A 15,402-nucleotide genomic window follows, 5' to 3' on the forward strand; every position below is an offset into this window, starting at 1 on the left:
ACGCCTACTCGCTGAAACCGCGCCCCCACAGGCAAAATCTCCGCTCCCATTGGCTCCCCCCGCGCCAAGCCCCGCCCTTCCCTTCCCGGCAGCCCCCGCGGTCCAAGATGGCGGCGCCGGAGACGCAGCGGGGCCGGGCCGGGTTGTCCCGGTGATTCCCGGGGGATCCCGGAGGGTCCCGGGGCTTCCCGGGCACTTCCCGGTGCCGCGATGGGCCCCGCGGTGCTGCTGGCGGTGCTGAGCGCGGTGCTGGGCGCGCTGCGGTGAGCGGGGCCGGGGGGGGTCCGGGAGGGTCCCGGGGGGGTTCGGAGGGACCGGGGCCCTCACGGCGGCTCCTCTGTGCCCACAGCCCGGCAGCGACGGCGGCGGCGGCGGCGGCCATCGAGGAGCGGCCCGGTGAGCGCGGGATCGGGCCGGGGTCTGGGGGAGCTCTGTCTGGGTTCGGGGGTCTGGGGGGCCGAGCTGAGCTGGACTCGGTTGGGTCCCGGGAGCTCGAACCGGAGGCGGTCTGGGGGCCTCGGTCCAGGGTCTGAGGGCTCGGTCCGGGGTCTGGGGACTCGGTCCGTGGTTTGGGGGCTTTGTCCGCTCTCCCCTGACCTCTCCCCCCCCTCCCCAGCGAGCCCCGCGGTGGCCACGCCGTGCTGGCGGGAGGAGCAGTTCGTGGTGGCCCAGGAATGTGCCCGGTGCTCCGAATTCCAGATGGTGAGCGGGGCTGGGACCCCCCCAACCGGGGCGGTGGGACCCACAACCGGGGGGCTGGGACCCCCCAACCGGGAGACCGGGACCCCCAACACCGGGGGGGGCTGGTGGGCCTGGGAACCCTCCCCCCCACCTGCCCTGAGGGCTCCAGTGGGGTCGGGGAACCCCAGAATTGGGGGGGCTTTGGGTCTGGAGTCCCCCCTCACTCGGGGGGTCCCGGGGGGGTCTCTTCCTGCCCTCAGAAGACCCTCCCAGACTGTGCCCCCACCGGGTTCATCGAGAGGATCAACTGCCCCACGTCCCAACGGGAGGAGTTCAAGAGGTGAGGGGGGGGGGCAGGAATTCCCTGTGGGATCGGGAATTCCAGTGGGAATGGGGTCTGGAATTCTCACACAGGATCGGGGCTGGAATTTCCCTTGGGATTGGGACTGAGAATTTCCGTGGGATCGGGAATTCCCTGTGGGATTGGAATCTTAAATTCCTATGGGATCCGGGCTGGGATTCCCCTGGGATTGTGGCCAGAATTCCCATGGCATTGGGGCCAGGATTCCCATGAGATTAGGGCTGGGAATTCCCACAGGATCCAGCCCGGAATTCCCCTCAGATCCATCCCGGGACTCCCACAGGATCATGTCTGGAATTCCCACGGAATGTCCCAGAATTCCCCTGGGACCAGGACCAGAATTCCAGTGGGATCCAGGCCAGAATTCCTTTGGGATCAGGGCCGGAATTCCCACGGGATCCATCCCAGAATTCCTTTGGGTTCAGGACCGGAATTCCAGTGAGATCCAGGCCACAATTCCCCTGGGATCAGGGCCAGAATTCCAGTGAGATTCAGGCCAGAATTCCCACGGGATCAGGGCTGGAATTCCGGCGGGATTCCGGCCAGAATTCCCCTGGGATCAGAGCCAGAATTCCAGTGCGATCCAGACCAGAATTCCTTTGGGATCAGGACCAGAATTCCCACAGGATCCATCCCAGAATTCCTTTGGGATCAGGACCGGAATTCCGGCGGGATCCAGGCCACAATTCCCCACGGGATCAGGGCCAGAATTCCAGTGAGATTCAGGCCAGAATTCCCACGGGATCAGGGCTGGAATTCCGGCGGGATTCCGGCCAGAATTCCCCCGGGATCAGGGCCAGAATTCCAGTGAGATTCAGGGCCAGAATTCCAGTGCGATCCAGGCCAGAATTCCCCTGGGATCAGGGCCAGAATTCCAGTGAGATTCAGGCCAGAATTCCCACGGGATCAGGGCCAGAATTCCAGCGGGATCCAGACCAGAATTCCCATGGGATCAGAGCCAGAATTCCAGTGGGATCCAGACCAGAATTCCTTTGGGATCAGGGCCAGAATTCCAGTGGAATCCAGACCAGAATTCCTTTGGGATCAGGGCCAGAATTCCAGTGGAATCCAGACCAGAATTCCTTTGGGATCAGGACCAGAATTCCAGTGCGATCCAAGCCAGAATTCCCATGGGATCAGGGCCAGAATTCCAGTGAGATTCAGGCCAGAATTCCCATGGGATCAGGGCCAGAATTCTCGTGGGATCGGGGCTGGAATTCCCATGGGATCCATCCCAAAATTCCCCGTGGGCTCGGGGCCGGAATTCCGGCAGGATCCATCCCAGAATTCCCCTGGGACCAGGGCCGGAATTCCTTTGGGATCCCTCCCGGCATCGCCGCTCTCTGCCCGCAGCTGCCGCTCGGCCGCGCTGGAGTCGCGGCGGTTCTGGCGCTTCGTGGGCTCGGCGCTGGCCGTGGCGGCGGCGGCCGCGGCGCTCGTGGTGCTCCGGCAGCGGGAGCTCGACCGCCGGGCCCGGGAGAAGGTCCGCAAGCAGATCGAGTCCATCTAGGCACGGCCGGGGCCGGGAATCCCGCCGGGAATCCTCCGGGATCTGCGCCGGGAACGTCCCCGGGGAGCAGCGGCGCAGGGGGTTCCCCCCAGGGATCCCCCCCCACCCCGGCAAGGGGGTCCCTGGGAGCGGGAGTGGGAATAAATCCTGGTCCTCGTGCCCGGAGCGACGCCGTGTTTGTGCCCTGGGGGGTCCCTGTGCCCTCTCCCACCGGGATCTGCCCCGGGAACAGCCTGGGGGTGCCAGGATCCCACTTTTGAGGACCCAGGAGCCCACCCTTAGGGATTCCAGGATCCCACTGTTGGGGGTTCCAGGATCCCACTGTTGGGGGTCCCAGGATCCCACTCTTGGGAGTTCCAGGATCCCACCACTGGGAGCTCCAGGATCCCACCCTTGGGGGTCCCAGGATCCCATCCTTGGGGTGCCAGGATCCCACTCTTGGGGGTCCCAGGATCCCACTCTTGGGGTCCCAGGATCCCACCCTTGGGAGTTCCAGGATCCCACCACTGGGAGCTCCAGGATCCCACCCTTGGGGGTCCCAGAATCCCGTCCTTGGGGTGCCAGGATCCCACTCTTGGGGGTCCCAGGATCCCACTTTTGGGAGTTCCAGGATCCCACTCTTGGGGGTCCCAGGATCCCACTCTTGGGAGCTCCAGGATCCCATCCTTGGGGACCCAGGATCCCACTCTTGGGGGTCCCAGGATCCCACCCTTGGGGGTCCCAGGATCCCACCCTGGGAGCGGGATGTGGAATAAATGCTGGTCCTTGTCACAAATCCTGGTTTTTGTCACCAATCCCAGTGTTTTACCCCTGGAGAACAGATCCTTCGGGGGTTCCCAGCACCGGGATCCACCCGAGGGGTCCCCAAGGATCCTGCCCCGGGATGTGGGACAAACCCTGGGCATTGTCACCAGAGTGTTTGTCCCTTGGGGGGGTGTGTTCCCCCCCCCATTCCTGATCCCCCGACATGCCTTGGGATGCAAACGGAGCGTGGGTTTATTCCGAGGGGTCTCCAGGTCACATCTCGTCCCCGTGTCCCCCCGTCCCCACGTCCTGCCCAGAGGAATTTGTCCCTGGATCCCTTCCAGGAGGGGGGAACCCCTCCCCAGACCCCCCCCCCGGCTCCATCCTCCGCTCCCGCTCCCGGCTGTGCCCCCCAGCCCCACCCCGGGATCGGGGGGTCTCCGGCCTCTCCCGGCTCCTGCCGTGTCAGGATGTTCCTGGAGATCACTGTGGGGACAGGGAAGAGCAGGGTGGGCAGCACAGGGGGGGGGCAAAGCTGTGCCCACCCCCCACCCCCATCCCGGAGCTCCGGTACCTCCGGTGGGTCCGAGGCCGTCCCGGTGCTGCTCCTGCTGGAAGGGGCTGGAGCTCGGGAGCAGGATCAGGCCCAGGGACAGGAACAGGATCTGGGGGAGGGACGGGAGCTGTGAGTCCCAGGGCGGGTTTGGGGGTTCTGGGGGGTCCCGGGGGGGCCGTACCAGGACACAGGGGCCGGTCTGGGCGGCCTTGGTGGACGTTTCCTTGATCAGCGCCTGGAGCTGCTGCAGGAGGGACCTGCGGGAACAGGGTTGGCTCCTGCCCCTCCTGGAGACCCCTCCCAGTGACCCCATCCCAGAGACCCCATCCCAGAGACCCCCATCCCGGCTCCTGCCCCTCCTGGAGACCCCTCCCAGTGACCCCCTCCCAGAGACCCCATCCCAGAGACCCCCATCCCAGCTCCTGCCCCTCCTGGAGACCCCTCCCAGTGACCCCATCCCAGAGACCCCCTCCCAAAGACCCTCACCCCAGTGCCCCCATCCCGGCTCCTGCCCCTCCTGGAGACCCCTCTCAGTGACCCCATCCCAGTGCTCCCTTCCCAGGTCTGTGCCCCTCTCCCAGTGTCCCCTCCCAGTGCCCCCCATCCCGGCTCCTGCCCCTCCTGGAGACCTTCCCAGTGCCCCCATCCCAGAGACTTCATCCCAGAGACCCCCATCCCAGAGACTTCATCCCAGAGATCCCCATCCCAGAGACCCCCAGCCCAGTTCCCGCCCCTCCTGGAGACCCTCCCGGTGCCCCCTTCCCAGGTCTGTGCCCCTCTCCCAGTGTCCCCTCCCAGTGCCCCCCATCCCGGCTCCATTCCCATCCCGGTGCCCCCCGTGCCCCCCCCCCGTCCCTCACCCGTTGCTTTTCTCCAGCTCCCGGACCTTTTCCCGCAGCTCCCGGTTCAGGGCCGAGCACGCGGCTGCTCTGCAGGGACGGGGACAGGGACGGTGAGGGGGGGGGACACACACCCGGCCGCGCCGGGATAACGGGAATGCCGGGATGACGGGAATGCCGGGATAACGGGAATGCCGGGATGACGGCCCCGGCCCCACCTGCTCTCCAGCCCATCCAGGTATTCCTTCCTCCTCCTCCTGCTGTCCTGCGCCGACTGTTTGTTCCTGATCTTCCTCCGCACCTTCTTCAGGAGCCGCTCCTCGGCCTGGGGGCAGAGGGGTCACCCCTGTGTCCCCCCCCGTGTCCCTCCGTGTCCCCCCCACAGCTGGGTGAGGGGCTGGGTCACCCCCGTGTCCCCTCCCACGTGTTTGAGAGGCAGGGTCACCCCTGTCTCCCCCATTCGTGTCCCCCCCTGTCCCACCCAAGCTGGGTGAGGGGCTGGGTCACCCCTGTCCCCCCCCCCCCGTGTCCCCCCACCTGGGTGAGGGGCTGAGTCACCTCTGTCCCCCTCGATCCCCTCTGTCCCCCCCCCCCGTGTCCCCTCCCACGTGTTTGAGGGGCAGGGTCACTCGTGTCGTCGTCCCCCCCGTGTCCCCTCCCCACCTGGGTGAGGGGCAGGTCCCCGGGCAGGGTCACCCCCTCCTGCTCCAGCAGCCGCTTCTCCTCCTCCGTGAGCCGGAGCTGTGGGACGGGGGGGGACACACGGATGGACTGGGGGCACTGGCAATGGACTGGGAGGGGAGGTGGGATGAACTGGGGGTGTCCGGGGACGGACTGGGGGGCTCTGGGGATGAACCGGGGGGCCGGGGGGGGTGCAGGGACTCACCACGGGCAGGGGGACGTGGACAGGTCCGGGCAGGGGGGGCAGCGCGGGGTGCGGGGGGCACAGGGGGGGGCTGAGGTCACAGACCACCTCCAGCAGCACCGGGGGGGGGTCGGCGGGCCGGGGGGGCTCCGGGGCGGTGCCGCAGGCGAGGTCGGGGTTCACCGTCAGCCCCAGCAGCTCCTCGGCTCCGCTTCCCTGCGAGGGGGGGGGACGACACGCGGTGGGGACCCCCGGGACACTCCTGGGGACCCTCAGGGGGTCCCGCCCGCCCCACGCCCCCTCCCACCCCACTCACGTCCTCCCCGAGGAGTATCACGGTCTGGAATCCCGGTACCGGCAGCGAGGGGGGGTCCGGGAACAGCTCCAGGAGCTCCGGGGGCTCCATCGGGGCTCCCTGGGGACCCCCCCGCGGGACCCTCGCTCCGCTCCGAGCCCCGACGCCGCCGGGACGGGCCCCCCGCGCCCCTTCCACGGGGTCCCCCGGACCCCACCGCGGTCCCCGGCGGTGCCGCCGCCTCCGCCCCGTCCCGGGGCTGGGACCAGGATCTCCGGGATCCCGGGGACTCCCGCCAAGTCCCGCCTCGACCGGGAAGGGCCGGGAACATCCCGCCCCCGCCGGGACACCGGGAGGGCACCGGGGGGGGGAGTTCGGGGGAGTCGGGGCTGTCCCGGTGCCGCGTCTCGGAGGGTCCCGCGGGGGATCCGGGAAGCGGGGTCGGGACTGGGGCGGCTCCGGACCGGCACCGGTACCCCCCCCCGCGCCCTCCGGTGAGGGGGTCGGTGGCGATGCGGGGGATGGACACGGGGGGGATACGGAGGGGACACGGGGGGGACACGAGGGGGGGACACGGGGGGGACACGGGGAATCCCCCCCGTCCCGTGCCGGACCGGCGCCCGCGCCGCTCGCTTCCCATTGGCTGCGCAGCCCGTCACTCAGTGACGTCAGGGGAAGTTTCGCGTGGCCATTGGCTGAGCCCGCGGCGCCGGCCCCGCCCCCCGGAGCGCCCGGGACTCGGGGGGATGTGACGGGACGTGAGTGCGGGAACGGGGACGAGGGGGGGTCTGGGGGGGCCTGAGGGTCCGGGGGGGGCCGGTCCGTGATCCCCGTCCCGGGAAACCCGTTCCCGATCCCGGTTCCCAGTTCCCGATCCCACCCCTGAATTCCAGTTCCCGGTCCCCGGTCCCGGTCCTGGTCCCCGATCCCGGTCCCCAGTTCCTTATTCCCTGTTTTGATCCCGGTCCCGTTCCTTGGTCCCGGTCCCCGATCGCGGTCCCGGTCCTTGATCCCCATCCTGGTCCCGGTACCCCGTTCGCGATCCCGGCCCTCCATCCTGGTCCCGCTCCCTGATTCCCGATTCCCAACCTCGGTCCTCGATCGCGGTCCCAGTCCCGGTCCTTGATTCTGGACCCAGTCCCGGTCCTTGATTCTGGTCCCAGCCCCGGTCCTTGATTCTGGTCCCAGCCCTTGATCCCGGTTTCGGAAAACCTGTTCCCGATCCCAGCCGAGATCTCTCTCGCGGTCCCGGTCCCGATCCTTAAACTTGATCCCGGCCCCTTGTCCCCAGTTCCCCATCCCGGTCCCGGACAACCGATTCCCGGTCGCGGTTCCACTCCCGGTCTTTGATCCCAATCCCAGCTCTTGATGCCGGTGCCTGGTCCTCGGTTCCCGATCCTTGATCCCTGTCCCAGTCCCCGGTTCTCCATCCCTGTCCCGGAAAAGCCACTTCCGTTCTCGGAAAAACCCCGATGTCTGTCTCTGTTCCCGCTCCCTGTTCCCATTCCTGTTCCCGCTCCCGCTCCCTGTTCCCGATCCCGGTCGCTGATCCCATTCCCGGTCCCTCCCTCCGCGGTGTCCATTCCCGGAGGCCCCTCCGGGGGGGTCTGTCCTGGGTGAGTCACCGGGGCCGGGGGGCGGCTCCGGCCGCTCTGACCGGCCCATTCCCCTTCCCATTCCCCTTCCCATTCCCGTTCCCCTTCCCATTCCCGTTCCCAGCCGCGGTTCCCGGTCGGAGTTTCGCCGGGATCGGGATGGACACGGGGGCCGTGCTGGCCTGGAGCCCCGGGGGGGACCAGTTGGAACCCCCGCCCGGACTGGGGGTCAAACTGGGCTCACTGGTGCCGCTGCTGCTGCTGCCCCTCGCCTGCGGCCTCGCCCCCCTCTGCTGCTTCCGACAGCCCCCCGGTACCGGGCTATGGGGGGTCGGGGGGGTCCAGGGGTCCGGGGGGGTCCAGGGAGTCCCAGGGAGGGGGTGGGAGCAGGGGCTCGGAGGGTCCCAGGGAGTCTGGGAGGGTCTCAAGGAGCCAGGGGGGGTCCTGGGGGAACCCTGAGGGGACTGGGGAGTCTGGGGGTCTCAGGGATCCAGGGGGACTGGGGGGGTCGGGGGGGGATCTCAGAGATCTGGGGGGTCCTGGGATCCCTGGGGGCTCATGGAATCCAGGGGTCCCGGGGGGGCCTGGGAAGCCTGGTTGTGGGTTCTGGGGGGTCTGGGGGTGTCCCGGGAATCAGTGGGGGTCTCAGCCTCCCCAATCCCCCCCAGACCCATCCTCACCCCCTCTAACCCCCCCAATGCCCCCCCAGACCCATCCTCAGCCCCCCTGACCCCCCAATCCCCCCCCCAGACCCCCGCAGCCCTCCTGACCCCCCAATTTCCCCCCCAGACCCATCCTCAGCCCCCCTGACCCCCCAATCCCCCCCCCAGACCCCCGCAACCCCGTCCTGAGCCTCGTGAGCTGCTTTGCCGGGGGGGTTTTCCTGGGCACGTTCCTGCTCGACCTCCTGCCCGATTACCTGGGCAGCATCTCTGCTGCCCTCGAGGGGCTTCGTGTCACGGTGAGACCCCCCCTGGGACCCCCCCGGGCCCCCTCGGCGGCCTGTCCCCAATGGGGACCCTGCCCGGGGGGCCCCCGGTGTCCCTGTGCTAGGGGAGGGGGTGGCAGGGGTGGGGACAGCGGGGACAAGAGGGTTGGGGTGGGACACAGGAGGGTGGGGACACAGCGGGAATGGGATGGTGGGAGGGGGGACAGCGGGGGCACCACGGTGGGGAGGGGGACGGGGGTGGCAGGGAGGGGACAGAGGGGAGGGGACAAGAGTGAGGGGGACGGTGGGGATGGGATGGTGGGAGGGGGACAGTGAGGGTGGGGACGTTGGGGACAGGATGGTGGGGATGGGGTGGCATTGAGGGGACAGTGGGGATGGGATGGTGGGGACAGGGTGGTGGGGATTGGACAGCATTGGGAGGACAGTGGGGATGGGACAGTGGGGATGGAACAGCGTTGGGGGGACAGTGGGGATGGGACAATGGGGATGGAATGGTGGGGATGGGACAGTGGGGATGGGACGGTGGGGATGGGATGGTGGGGATGGGATGGTGGGGATGGGATGGTGGGGATGGGACAGCGTTGGGGGGACAGTGGGGATGGGACAGTGGGGATGGGGCAGTGGGGATGGGACAATGGGGATGGGACGGTGGAGATGGGATGGTGGGGATGGGACAGTGGGAATGGGACAATGGGGATGGGACGGTGGGAATGGGACAATAGGGATGGGGCAGTGGGGATGGGACAGTGGGGAGGGGATGGTGGGGATGGGACAGTGGGGAGGGGATGGTGGGGACAGGGTGGTGGGGATTGGACAGCATTGGGAGGACAGTGGGGATGGGACAATGGGAATGGGATGGTGGGGATGGGACAGTGGGGAGGGGATGGTGGGACAGGGACAGGGGAGCTGTGGCAGGGCCGGCACCAGCAGCAGGGACCTGGCAGTGCCACAGCGGCCCCAGCGGAGCGGTCACAGCGCGACCCCCCCGAGCCCCTCCCTCCCCCCCCTCGTGACTCAGGGCACTCCCTCCCCACACCCCCAACTTCCCCTTCCCGTGTCCCCCCCCCCCCCCTCCTCCCCACAGCTGCAGTTCCCTCTGCCCGAGTTCATCCTGGCCATGGGCTTCTTCCTGGTGCTGGTGCTGGAGCAGGTCACGCTGGCGCAGCGGGAACTGGCCGAGCCCGCCGAGGAGTCGCGGGCGCTGCTGCCCGACGGCTCCATCCAGAGCCCCCCGGCGCCCGCCGCGGTGCCCCCCTCGGTGTCGGGGACAGCGGCACCCCCCGGGGGGGGTGTCCGTGCCGCGGCGCTGGTGCTGGCGCTGGCACTGCACGGGGCGCTGGAGGGGCTGGCGCTGGGGCTGCGCCCGGGCGGGGCGGCGGCGCTGCGGGTGCTGCTGGCGCTGCTGCTGCACAAGGGGGCCGTGGCCTTCGGGCTGGCCCTCGAGCTGCTGCGCCTGCGGCTCCGCCCGCCCGCCGTGGCCGCGTGCCTGGCCCTGCTGGCCCTCGTGTGCCCGCTGGGCGTCGGGGCGGGCGCGGCGCTGGCGGCGGCGGGCGCGGGGCCGAGGCAGCGCCTGTGCCGGGCGGTGCTGCAGGGCCTGGCCGGGGGCACCTTCCTCTACGTGACCACCCTGGAGGTGCTGCCCCGCGAGCTGGGCGAGCCCGGGCGCCGCGTGCCCAAGGTCATCCTCGTCCTGGCGGGCTTCGCGCTGGTCAGCGCCATCCTCTTCGTCAGGGGGTGAGAGTGAACCCCCCCACATACACACACCCCCCACCTGGGGACGGGGAGAGACCCCCCTGGGCTGGGAAACCCCCCCTCACCTTGGGGGACCCTCGGGAATTCAGTGTCCCCCCCCCCCCCCTTGACTTGGGAGACCCCCCCCGGTCTTGGAAGAGACCCCTGGGCTGGGAAACCCCCCCCCTTGCCTTGGGGGACCCTCGGGAATTCAGTCATCTCCCCTCACCTTGGGAGACCCCCGGGCTGAGAAAGCCCCCCCCTCACCTTGGGGGACCCCCTGGGAATTCAGTCACACTCCCCCCCTCAACCTGGGAACGCTCAGGAATTCAGTCACCACCCCCCCCCGGGGACCCCCCGGGAATTCAGTCCCCCCCCTTGACTTGGGAGACCCCCCCTAGTCTTGGAAGAGACCCCTGGGCTGGGAAACACCCCCCCTCGCCTTGGGGGACCCCCTGGGAATTCAGTCATCTCCCCTCACCTTGGGAGACCCCCGGGCTGAGAAAGCCCCCCCTCACCTTGGGGGACCCTCGGGAATTCAGTGTGTCCCCCCCCCTTGACTTGGGAGACCCCCCCCAGTCTTGGAAGAGACCCCTGGGCTGGGAAACACCCCCCCTGCCTTGGGGGACCCCTGGAAATTCAGTCATCTCCCCTCACCTTGGGAGACCCCCGGGCTGAGAAAGCCCCCCCCTCACCTTGGGGGACCCCCTGGGAATTCAGTCACCCCCCCTCAACCTGGGAACCCTCAGGAATTCAGTCACACCCCCCCCCGGGGACCCTCTGGGAATTCAGTCACTCCCCTTCACCTTGGGGGACCCCCCCGGTAATTCAGTCCCCCCCCCCTTGACTTGGGAGACCCCCCCAGTCTTGGAAGAGACCCCTGGGCTGGGAAACCCCCCCTCACCTTGGGGGACCCCCTGGGAATTCAGTCACCCCTCCTCGACTTGGGAACCCCCAGGAATTCAGTCACCCCCCCTGGGGACCCCCCAGGAATTCAGTCACCCCCCCCTCACCTTGGGAACCCCCCCTGGGAATTCATTCCCACCCCCTTTCCCAAAGTGCCTCAGTGTCCCCCCTGCTCCATCCTCTTCCTCAGCAGGTGAGACCCCCCCCACGCCAGGGGAGACCCCCCCCCGGGCTGGGAAACCCCCCCTCGCCTTGGGGGACCCCCCTGGGAATTCATTCCCCCCCCCCCCCTTTCCCCCCTTTTCCCAAGTGCCAAAAGTGCCTTTCCCAAATTTCCCCCTCTCTGCACAAGGGGGTCGGTGCTGTGCCCCCCCCTCAGGACCCCGGGGGGGGTCAGTGTGTGTCCCCCCAAAACCACAAGTGTCCTTATGGTGGGGGGGGTCCCCAGGCCTCCCCTAGACCCCCCTGGATTTGGGGGGGGTCCCCAGGCCTCCCCCAGACCCCCCCGGATTTGGGGGGGACACTGTTGGATGAAGCAAATAAAGGATTGAACACAAAAATGCTGCCTCTGCCTGGGGGGGGGGGGCGATTTGGGGGTGTCAGAGTGCCCCCCTCCCCAGGGCTAAATGGGATATGTGGGATATATGGGATATATGGGCTGGGGGGTCCTGTTCCCCCTGATTTTGGGGGGTGTCAGCTCTTTTCCCAGCCGTGGTGGGGGAGGAAACCCCGATGTACCCCCCGATGAACCATCCTTGCTGTCCCCCCCCCCCCATTTCGGTGCCCCCACCCCAATTCCTGTGCCTCCTCATCCCCTTTTCCCCCCATTTCTGTGCCCCCTAATTCCCTTATTCCCACCCCATTCCCTTTCTCCCCCATTCCCTTTTCTCCCCCATTCCCTTGTCCCCCATTTCTGTGCCTCCCTAATTCCTTTATTCCCCCCCAATTCCCTTTTTACCCCCGTTCCCGAGCCCCCCCCCCCCCCCCATTCCCTGGGATTAATCCCCGAAATTCCTGGCTCTGGGGACTAATTGAATTCCCTGGGATTAAATCCCACAAATTCCGGGTTCTGGGGACTAATTGAATTCCCTGGGATCAATCCCAGAAATTCCCGGCTTTGGGGACTAACTAATTGAATTCCCTGGGATTAATCCCAGAAATTCCCGGCTTTGGGGACTAACTAATTGAATTCCCTGGGATTAATCCCAGAAATTCCCAGCTCTGGGGACTAATTGAATTCCCTGGGATTAATCCCAGAAATTCCCGGCTCTGGGAACTAGTTGAATTCCCTGGGATTCCCAGGAAGCAGCGACTCCCCAGGGAGCTGCTCCGGGCTGGGCTGAGGGAGAGCCCATGGATAGGACCCAAAAATCGGGAATATTGCCGGGAGCGACTCCCCAGGGAGCTGCTCCGTGCCCGGCGAGCCCTGGGAGCGGCTCCAGGATTTGGGAGCCTTCCTCGGGAATGGAATTCCAGGGAAAGCAGCCGCCGCTTCAGCAGGTGGCAGCACAGGGACGGGCACCAGTCCGGCGGCACTGGGAGAACTGGTTCCCACCCGGGGCTGGGTTTGGGGGCGTCTGGGGTCTCTCCGGGTCCTCCTTCCCTGGAGGCTCCGGCAGCTCCAGCGGGATCCTTCGGGATGGGGATCTCCTTCAGCCTTTTGGGGCTGGTTCAGGAATTTGGGGCTGGTTCAGGTTTTGGGACCAATTCAGACTTTTGGGGCAGGTTCAGATTTTGGGACCAATTCAGACTTCTGGGGCTGGTTCAGGAATTTGGGGCTGGTTCCACCTTTTGGGGCTGGTTTAGATTTTGGGACCAATTCAGACTTCTGGGGTTGGTTCAGATGCTGGGGCTGGTTTAGGAATTTGGGGCAGGTTCAGGAATTTGGGGCAGGTTCAGATTTTGGGACCAATTTAGACTTTTGGGGTTGGTTCAGATGCTGGGGCTGGTTCAGGTTCTGCGGTTGGTTCAGGAATTTGGGGCTGGTTCCACCTTTTGGGGCTGGTTCAGGTTTTGGGACCAATTCAGACTTTTGAGGCTGGTTCAGGAATTTGGGGCTGGTTCAGATTTTGGGGCAGGTTCAGCTTTTAGGGCTGGTTCAGCTTTTGGGGCTTGTTTCTTGTTTTGGGACCAATTCAGCCTTTTGGGGCTGGTTCAACTTTTGGGACCACCCCTGGAGCTCTGCCCTCCATCAGTAACAAACCCAGGAGCACCCAAATCACCCCCAAGGACCCCCTCCAGGCCCTCACACGAACCTGTGCCCGAGCTCTGGCGGGTTTTGGGGTCCCCGTGGGTGCCACTGCCCCACCCCAAAACCTCAGAGACCCCAAATCCCTCCCAAAACCCAGCAAAAAAACCACCAGAAAACCTCCTCAGCAGCCAAAAAAACCCTCCCAACTGTGCCAAGTGCTGCCTCCTGCACCCCAAAAATCCCCAGCAGAGGCAGCAGGGCCGTGGTTTTCCCCACAAGGGGATGGTTTAGGCTGAACTTTAGGAACTCCAGCCCTAATTAGGCCACCTCGTTAGCTGCCAGACCAGGACAGGCCCATTAGCCCAACCAGCTCCAATTTGGCCTCGTTTTGACCTCCCAAATTTTTTCCCTCGGAGCCCTTGGGGGGTGAGGGCCGGGCTTCGTTTCCTGTTTGGAAATTCTGGGGTGTCCCGACGTTCCCCGAAAACGTGACCCTGCTGGGGGCAGCTTGGGGCTTCTTGGGGAGAGGGGAAATGGCACGGAGGATTTGGGGTTAGGGTCAGGTTTTTGGGGGGCTTTGTCAAGCTTTTTGGGGGGCCGGTGCAGGTTTTGGGGCTGGTTCAGGGGTTTGGGGCCTTTTTTCAGCCTTTTGAGGGGGAATCAAGTTTTGGGGCAAGTTCAGGTTTAGGACATTTTTTCAGCCTTTGTGGGAGGTTCAGCTTTTGGGGCTGGTTCAGAAATTTGGGGCAGGTTCAGCTTTTGGGACCAATTCAGCCTTTTGAAGTAGGTTCGGGTTTTGGGGCTGGTTCAGGACTTGGGGCTGGTTCAGAAATTTGGAGCAGGTTCAGGTTTTGGGACCAATTCAGCCTTTTGGGGCAGGTTCAGCTTTTGGGGCTGGTTCAGCTTTTGGGCCTTTTTCAGGCTTTTGAGGTTGGTTCAGGTTTTGAAACAGGTTCAGCTTTTGGGGCTGGTTCAGGTTTTGAAGCAAGTTCAGGTGTTGGAGCTGGTCCAGGAATCTGGGGCAAGTTCAGGTCTCGGGGCTGGTTCAGGTTTTGGGACTGATTCAGCCTTTTGGGGCTGGTTCAGGAATTTGGGGCAGGTTCAGCTTCTGGGACTGATTCAACCTTTTGGGGCAGGTTCAGGTTTTGGGGCTGGTTTAGGTTTGGGACTGGTTCATGTTTTGGGACCAATTCAGCCTTTTGGGGCTGGTTCAGGTTTTGGGGTTAGTTCAGGTTTCGAAGCAGGTTCAGATTTTGGGGTCGGTTGAGGTTTGGGACTGGTTCATGTTTTGGGAGCAATTCAGCCTTTTAGGGCTGGTTCAGCTTTTGGGGTTGGTTCAGGTTTCGAAGCAGGTTCAGATTTTGGGGCTGGTTGAGGTTTGGGACTGGTTCAGCTTTTGGGATCAATTCAGCCTTTTGGGGCTGGTTCAGCTTTTGGGGTTGGTTCAGATTTTGAAGCAGGTTCAGGTTTTGGGCCTTTTTCAGGCTTTTGGGGTTGGTTCAGGTGTTGAAACAGGTCGAGCTTTTGGGGCTGGTCCAGGAATTTGGGGCTGGTTCAGCTTTTGGGACCGACTCAGCCTTTCGGGGCTGGTTCCCCCTTCGATTCCCGACTCCCTCCTCCCCCCATCCCCATTTCCCTTTGGCTCCGGCCGAAGCTGCTGCTTTGGACTGTTTGTGCCGGGTGGAATTCCTGAAAATCCAGCCCTGGCCATCCTCCCCCAAACACTGGCCACTGTCATTACCTTTATTAGGGCCGTTGTGGCCAGTTCTTCCCAGCGTCCTGGAATCCGATGCCGTGATGCTGCTCCCCAGGGATCATTAGGCAGGAATCCCTTCATATTCACCAGGGGTGGATGAAAAGGTGACACACAACAATAATAATGAGTAAATTCTTACTCCTGAGCATCTTCAAAGTGCTGCAGCCTCTGGTTAATGCCCTCTCCCAGCCCCTACCAGCGTCACCATGGAACCTGAGTAATCCCGGGAGTCATTAAGTCCGCGGGGAAAAACAGCCCCGCGTTAATTATCCACATTTTTACAACTGGGGAAATGGGGGCACCGGCAGCTTCTTCGGTGATTTCCTCCCAACCGCAGCCTGACTCACCCCGGCGAGGGGGGAAGGAGGGGGGAGCCCCGGCCTCGGGGATTCCAGGCGTTTTCCAGGCGTTTTCCAGGCGGAT

General features: G+C 65.3%; 3 protein-coding genes across 3 annotated transcripts; 2 read left to right on the top strand and 1 right to left on the bottom strand.

The window, feature by feature from the left end:
* The first annotated feature begins 68 nt into the window (after positions 1-68).
* JTB (jumping translocation breakpoint) lies at positions 69-3,327 on the top strand. The gene is made up of 6 exons (XM_051775514.1): positions 69-263; positions 350-396; positions 617-702; positions 942-1,021; positions 2,396-2,996; positions 3,066-3,327. The coding sequence occupies exons 1-5, from the start codon at positions 211-213 to the stop codon at positions 2,550-2,552; spliced, it is 423 nt and encodes a 140-aa protein (XP_051631474.1). The 5' UTR covers positions 69-210; the 3' UTR covers positions 2,553-2,996; positions 3,066-3,327.
* A 197-nt stretch (positions 3,328-3,524) lies between these two features.
* On the bottom strand, positions 3,525-6,122 carry CREB3L4 (cAMP responsive element binding protein 3 like 4). The gene is given in 9 exon segments (XM_051775513.1): positions 3,525-3,671; positions 3,673-3,782; positions 3,871-3,961; positions 4,034-4,109; positions 4,713-4,781; positions 4,910-5,016; positions 5,355-5,432; positions 5,578-5,772; positions 5,873-6,122. Coding segments are annotated over 9 exon segments (918 nt in total). The 5' UTR covers positions 5,963-6,122; the 3' UTR covers positions 3,525-3,569.
* A 442-nt stretch (positions 6,123-6,564) lies between these two features.
* On the top strand, positions 6,565-10,676 carry SLC39A1 (solute carrier family 39 member 1). Its single transcript, XM_051775520.1, has 4 exons — positions 6,565-6,609; positions 7,571-7,759; positions 8,277-8,407; positions 9,480-10,676. Exons 2-4 carry the CDS (start codon positions 7,606-7,608, stop codon positions 10,131-10,133), a joined length of 939 nt encoding a protein of 312 aa, XP_051631480.1. The 5' UTR covers positions 6,565-6,609; positions 7,571-7,605; the 3' UTR covers positions 10,134-10,676.
* The last annotated feature ends 4,726 nt before the right edge of the window (positions 10,677-15,402 follow it).

The sequence above is a fragment of the Manacus candei genome, unplaced genomic scaffold (assembly GCF_025592945.1).
Source record: "Manacus candei isolate 608988 ecotype Guabito, Panama unplaced genomic scaffold, ASM2559294v1 h1tg000308l, whole genome shotgun sequence".
Classification (NCBI taxonomy): Eukaryota; Metazoa; Chordata; class Aves; order Passeriformes; family Pipridae; genus Manacus; species Manacus candei.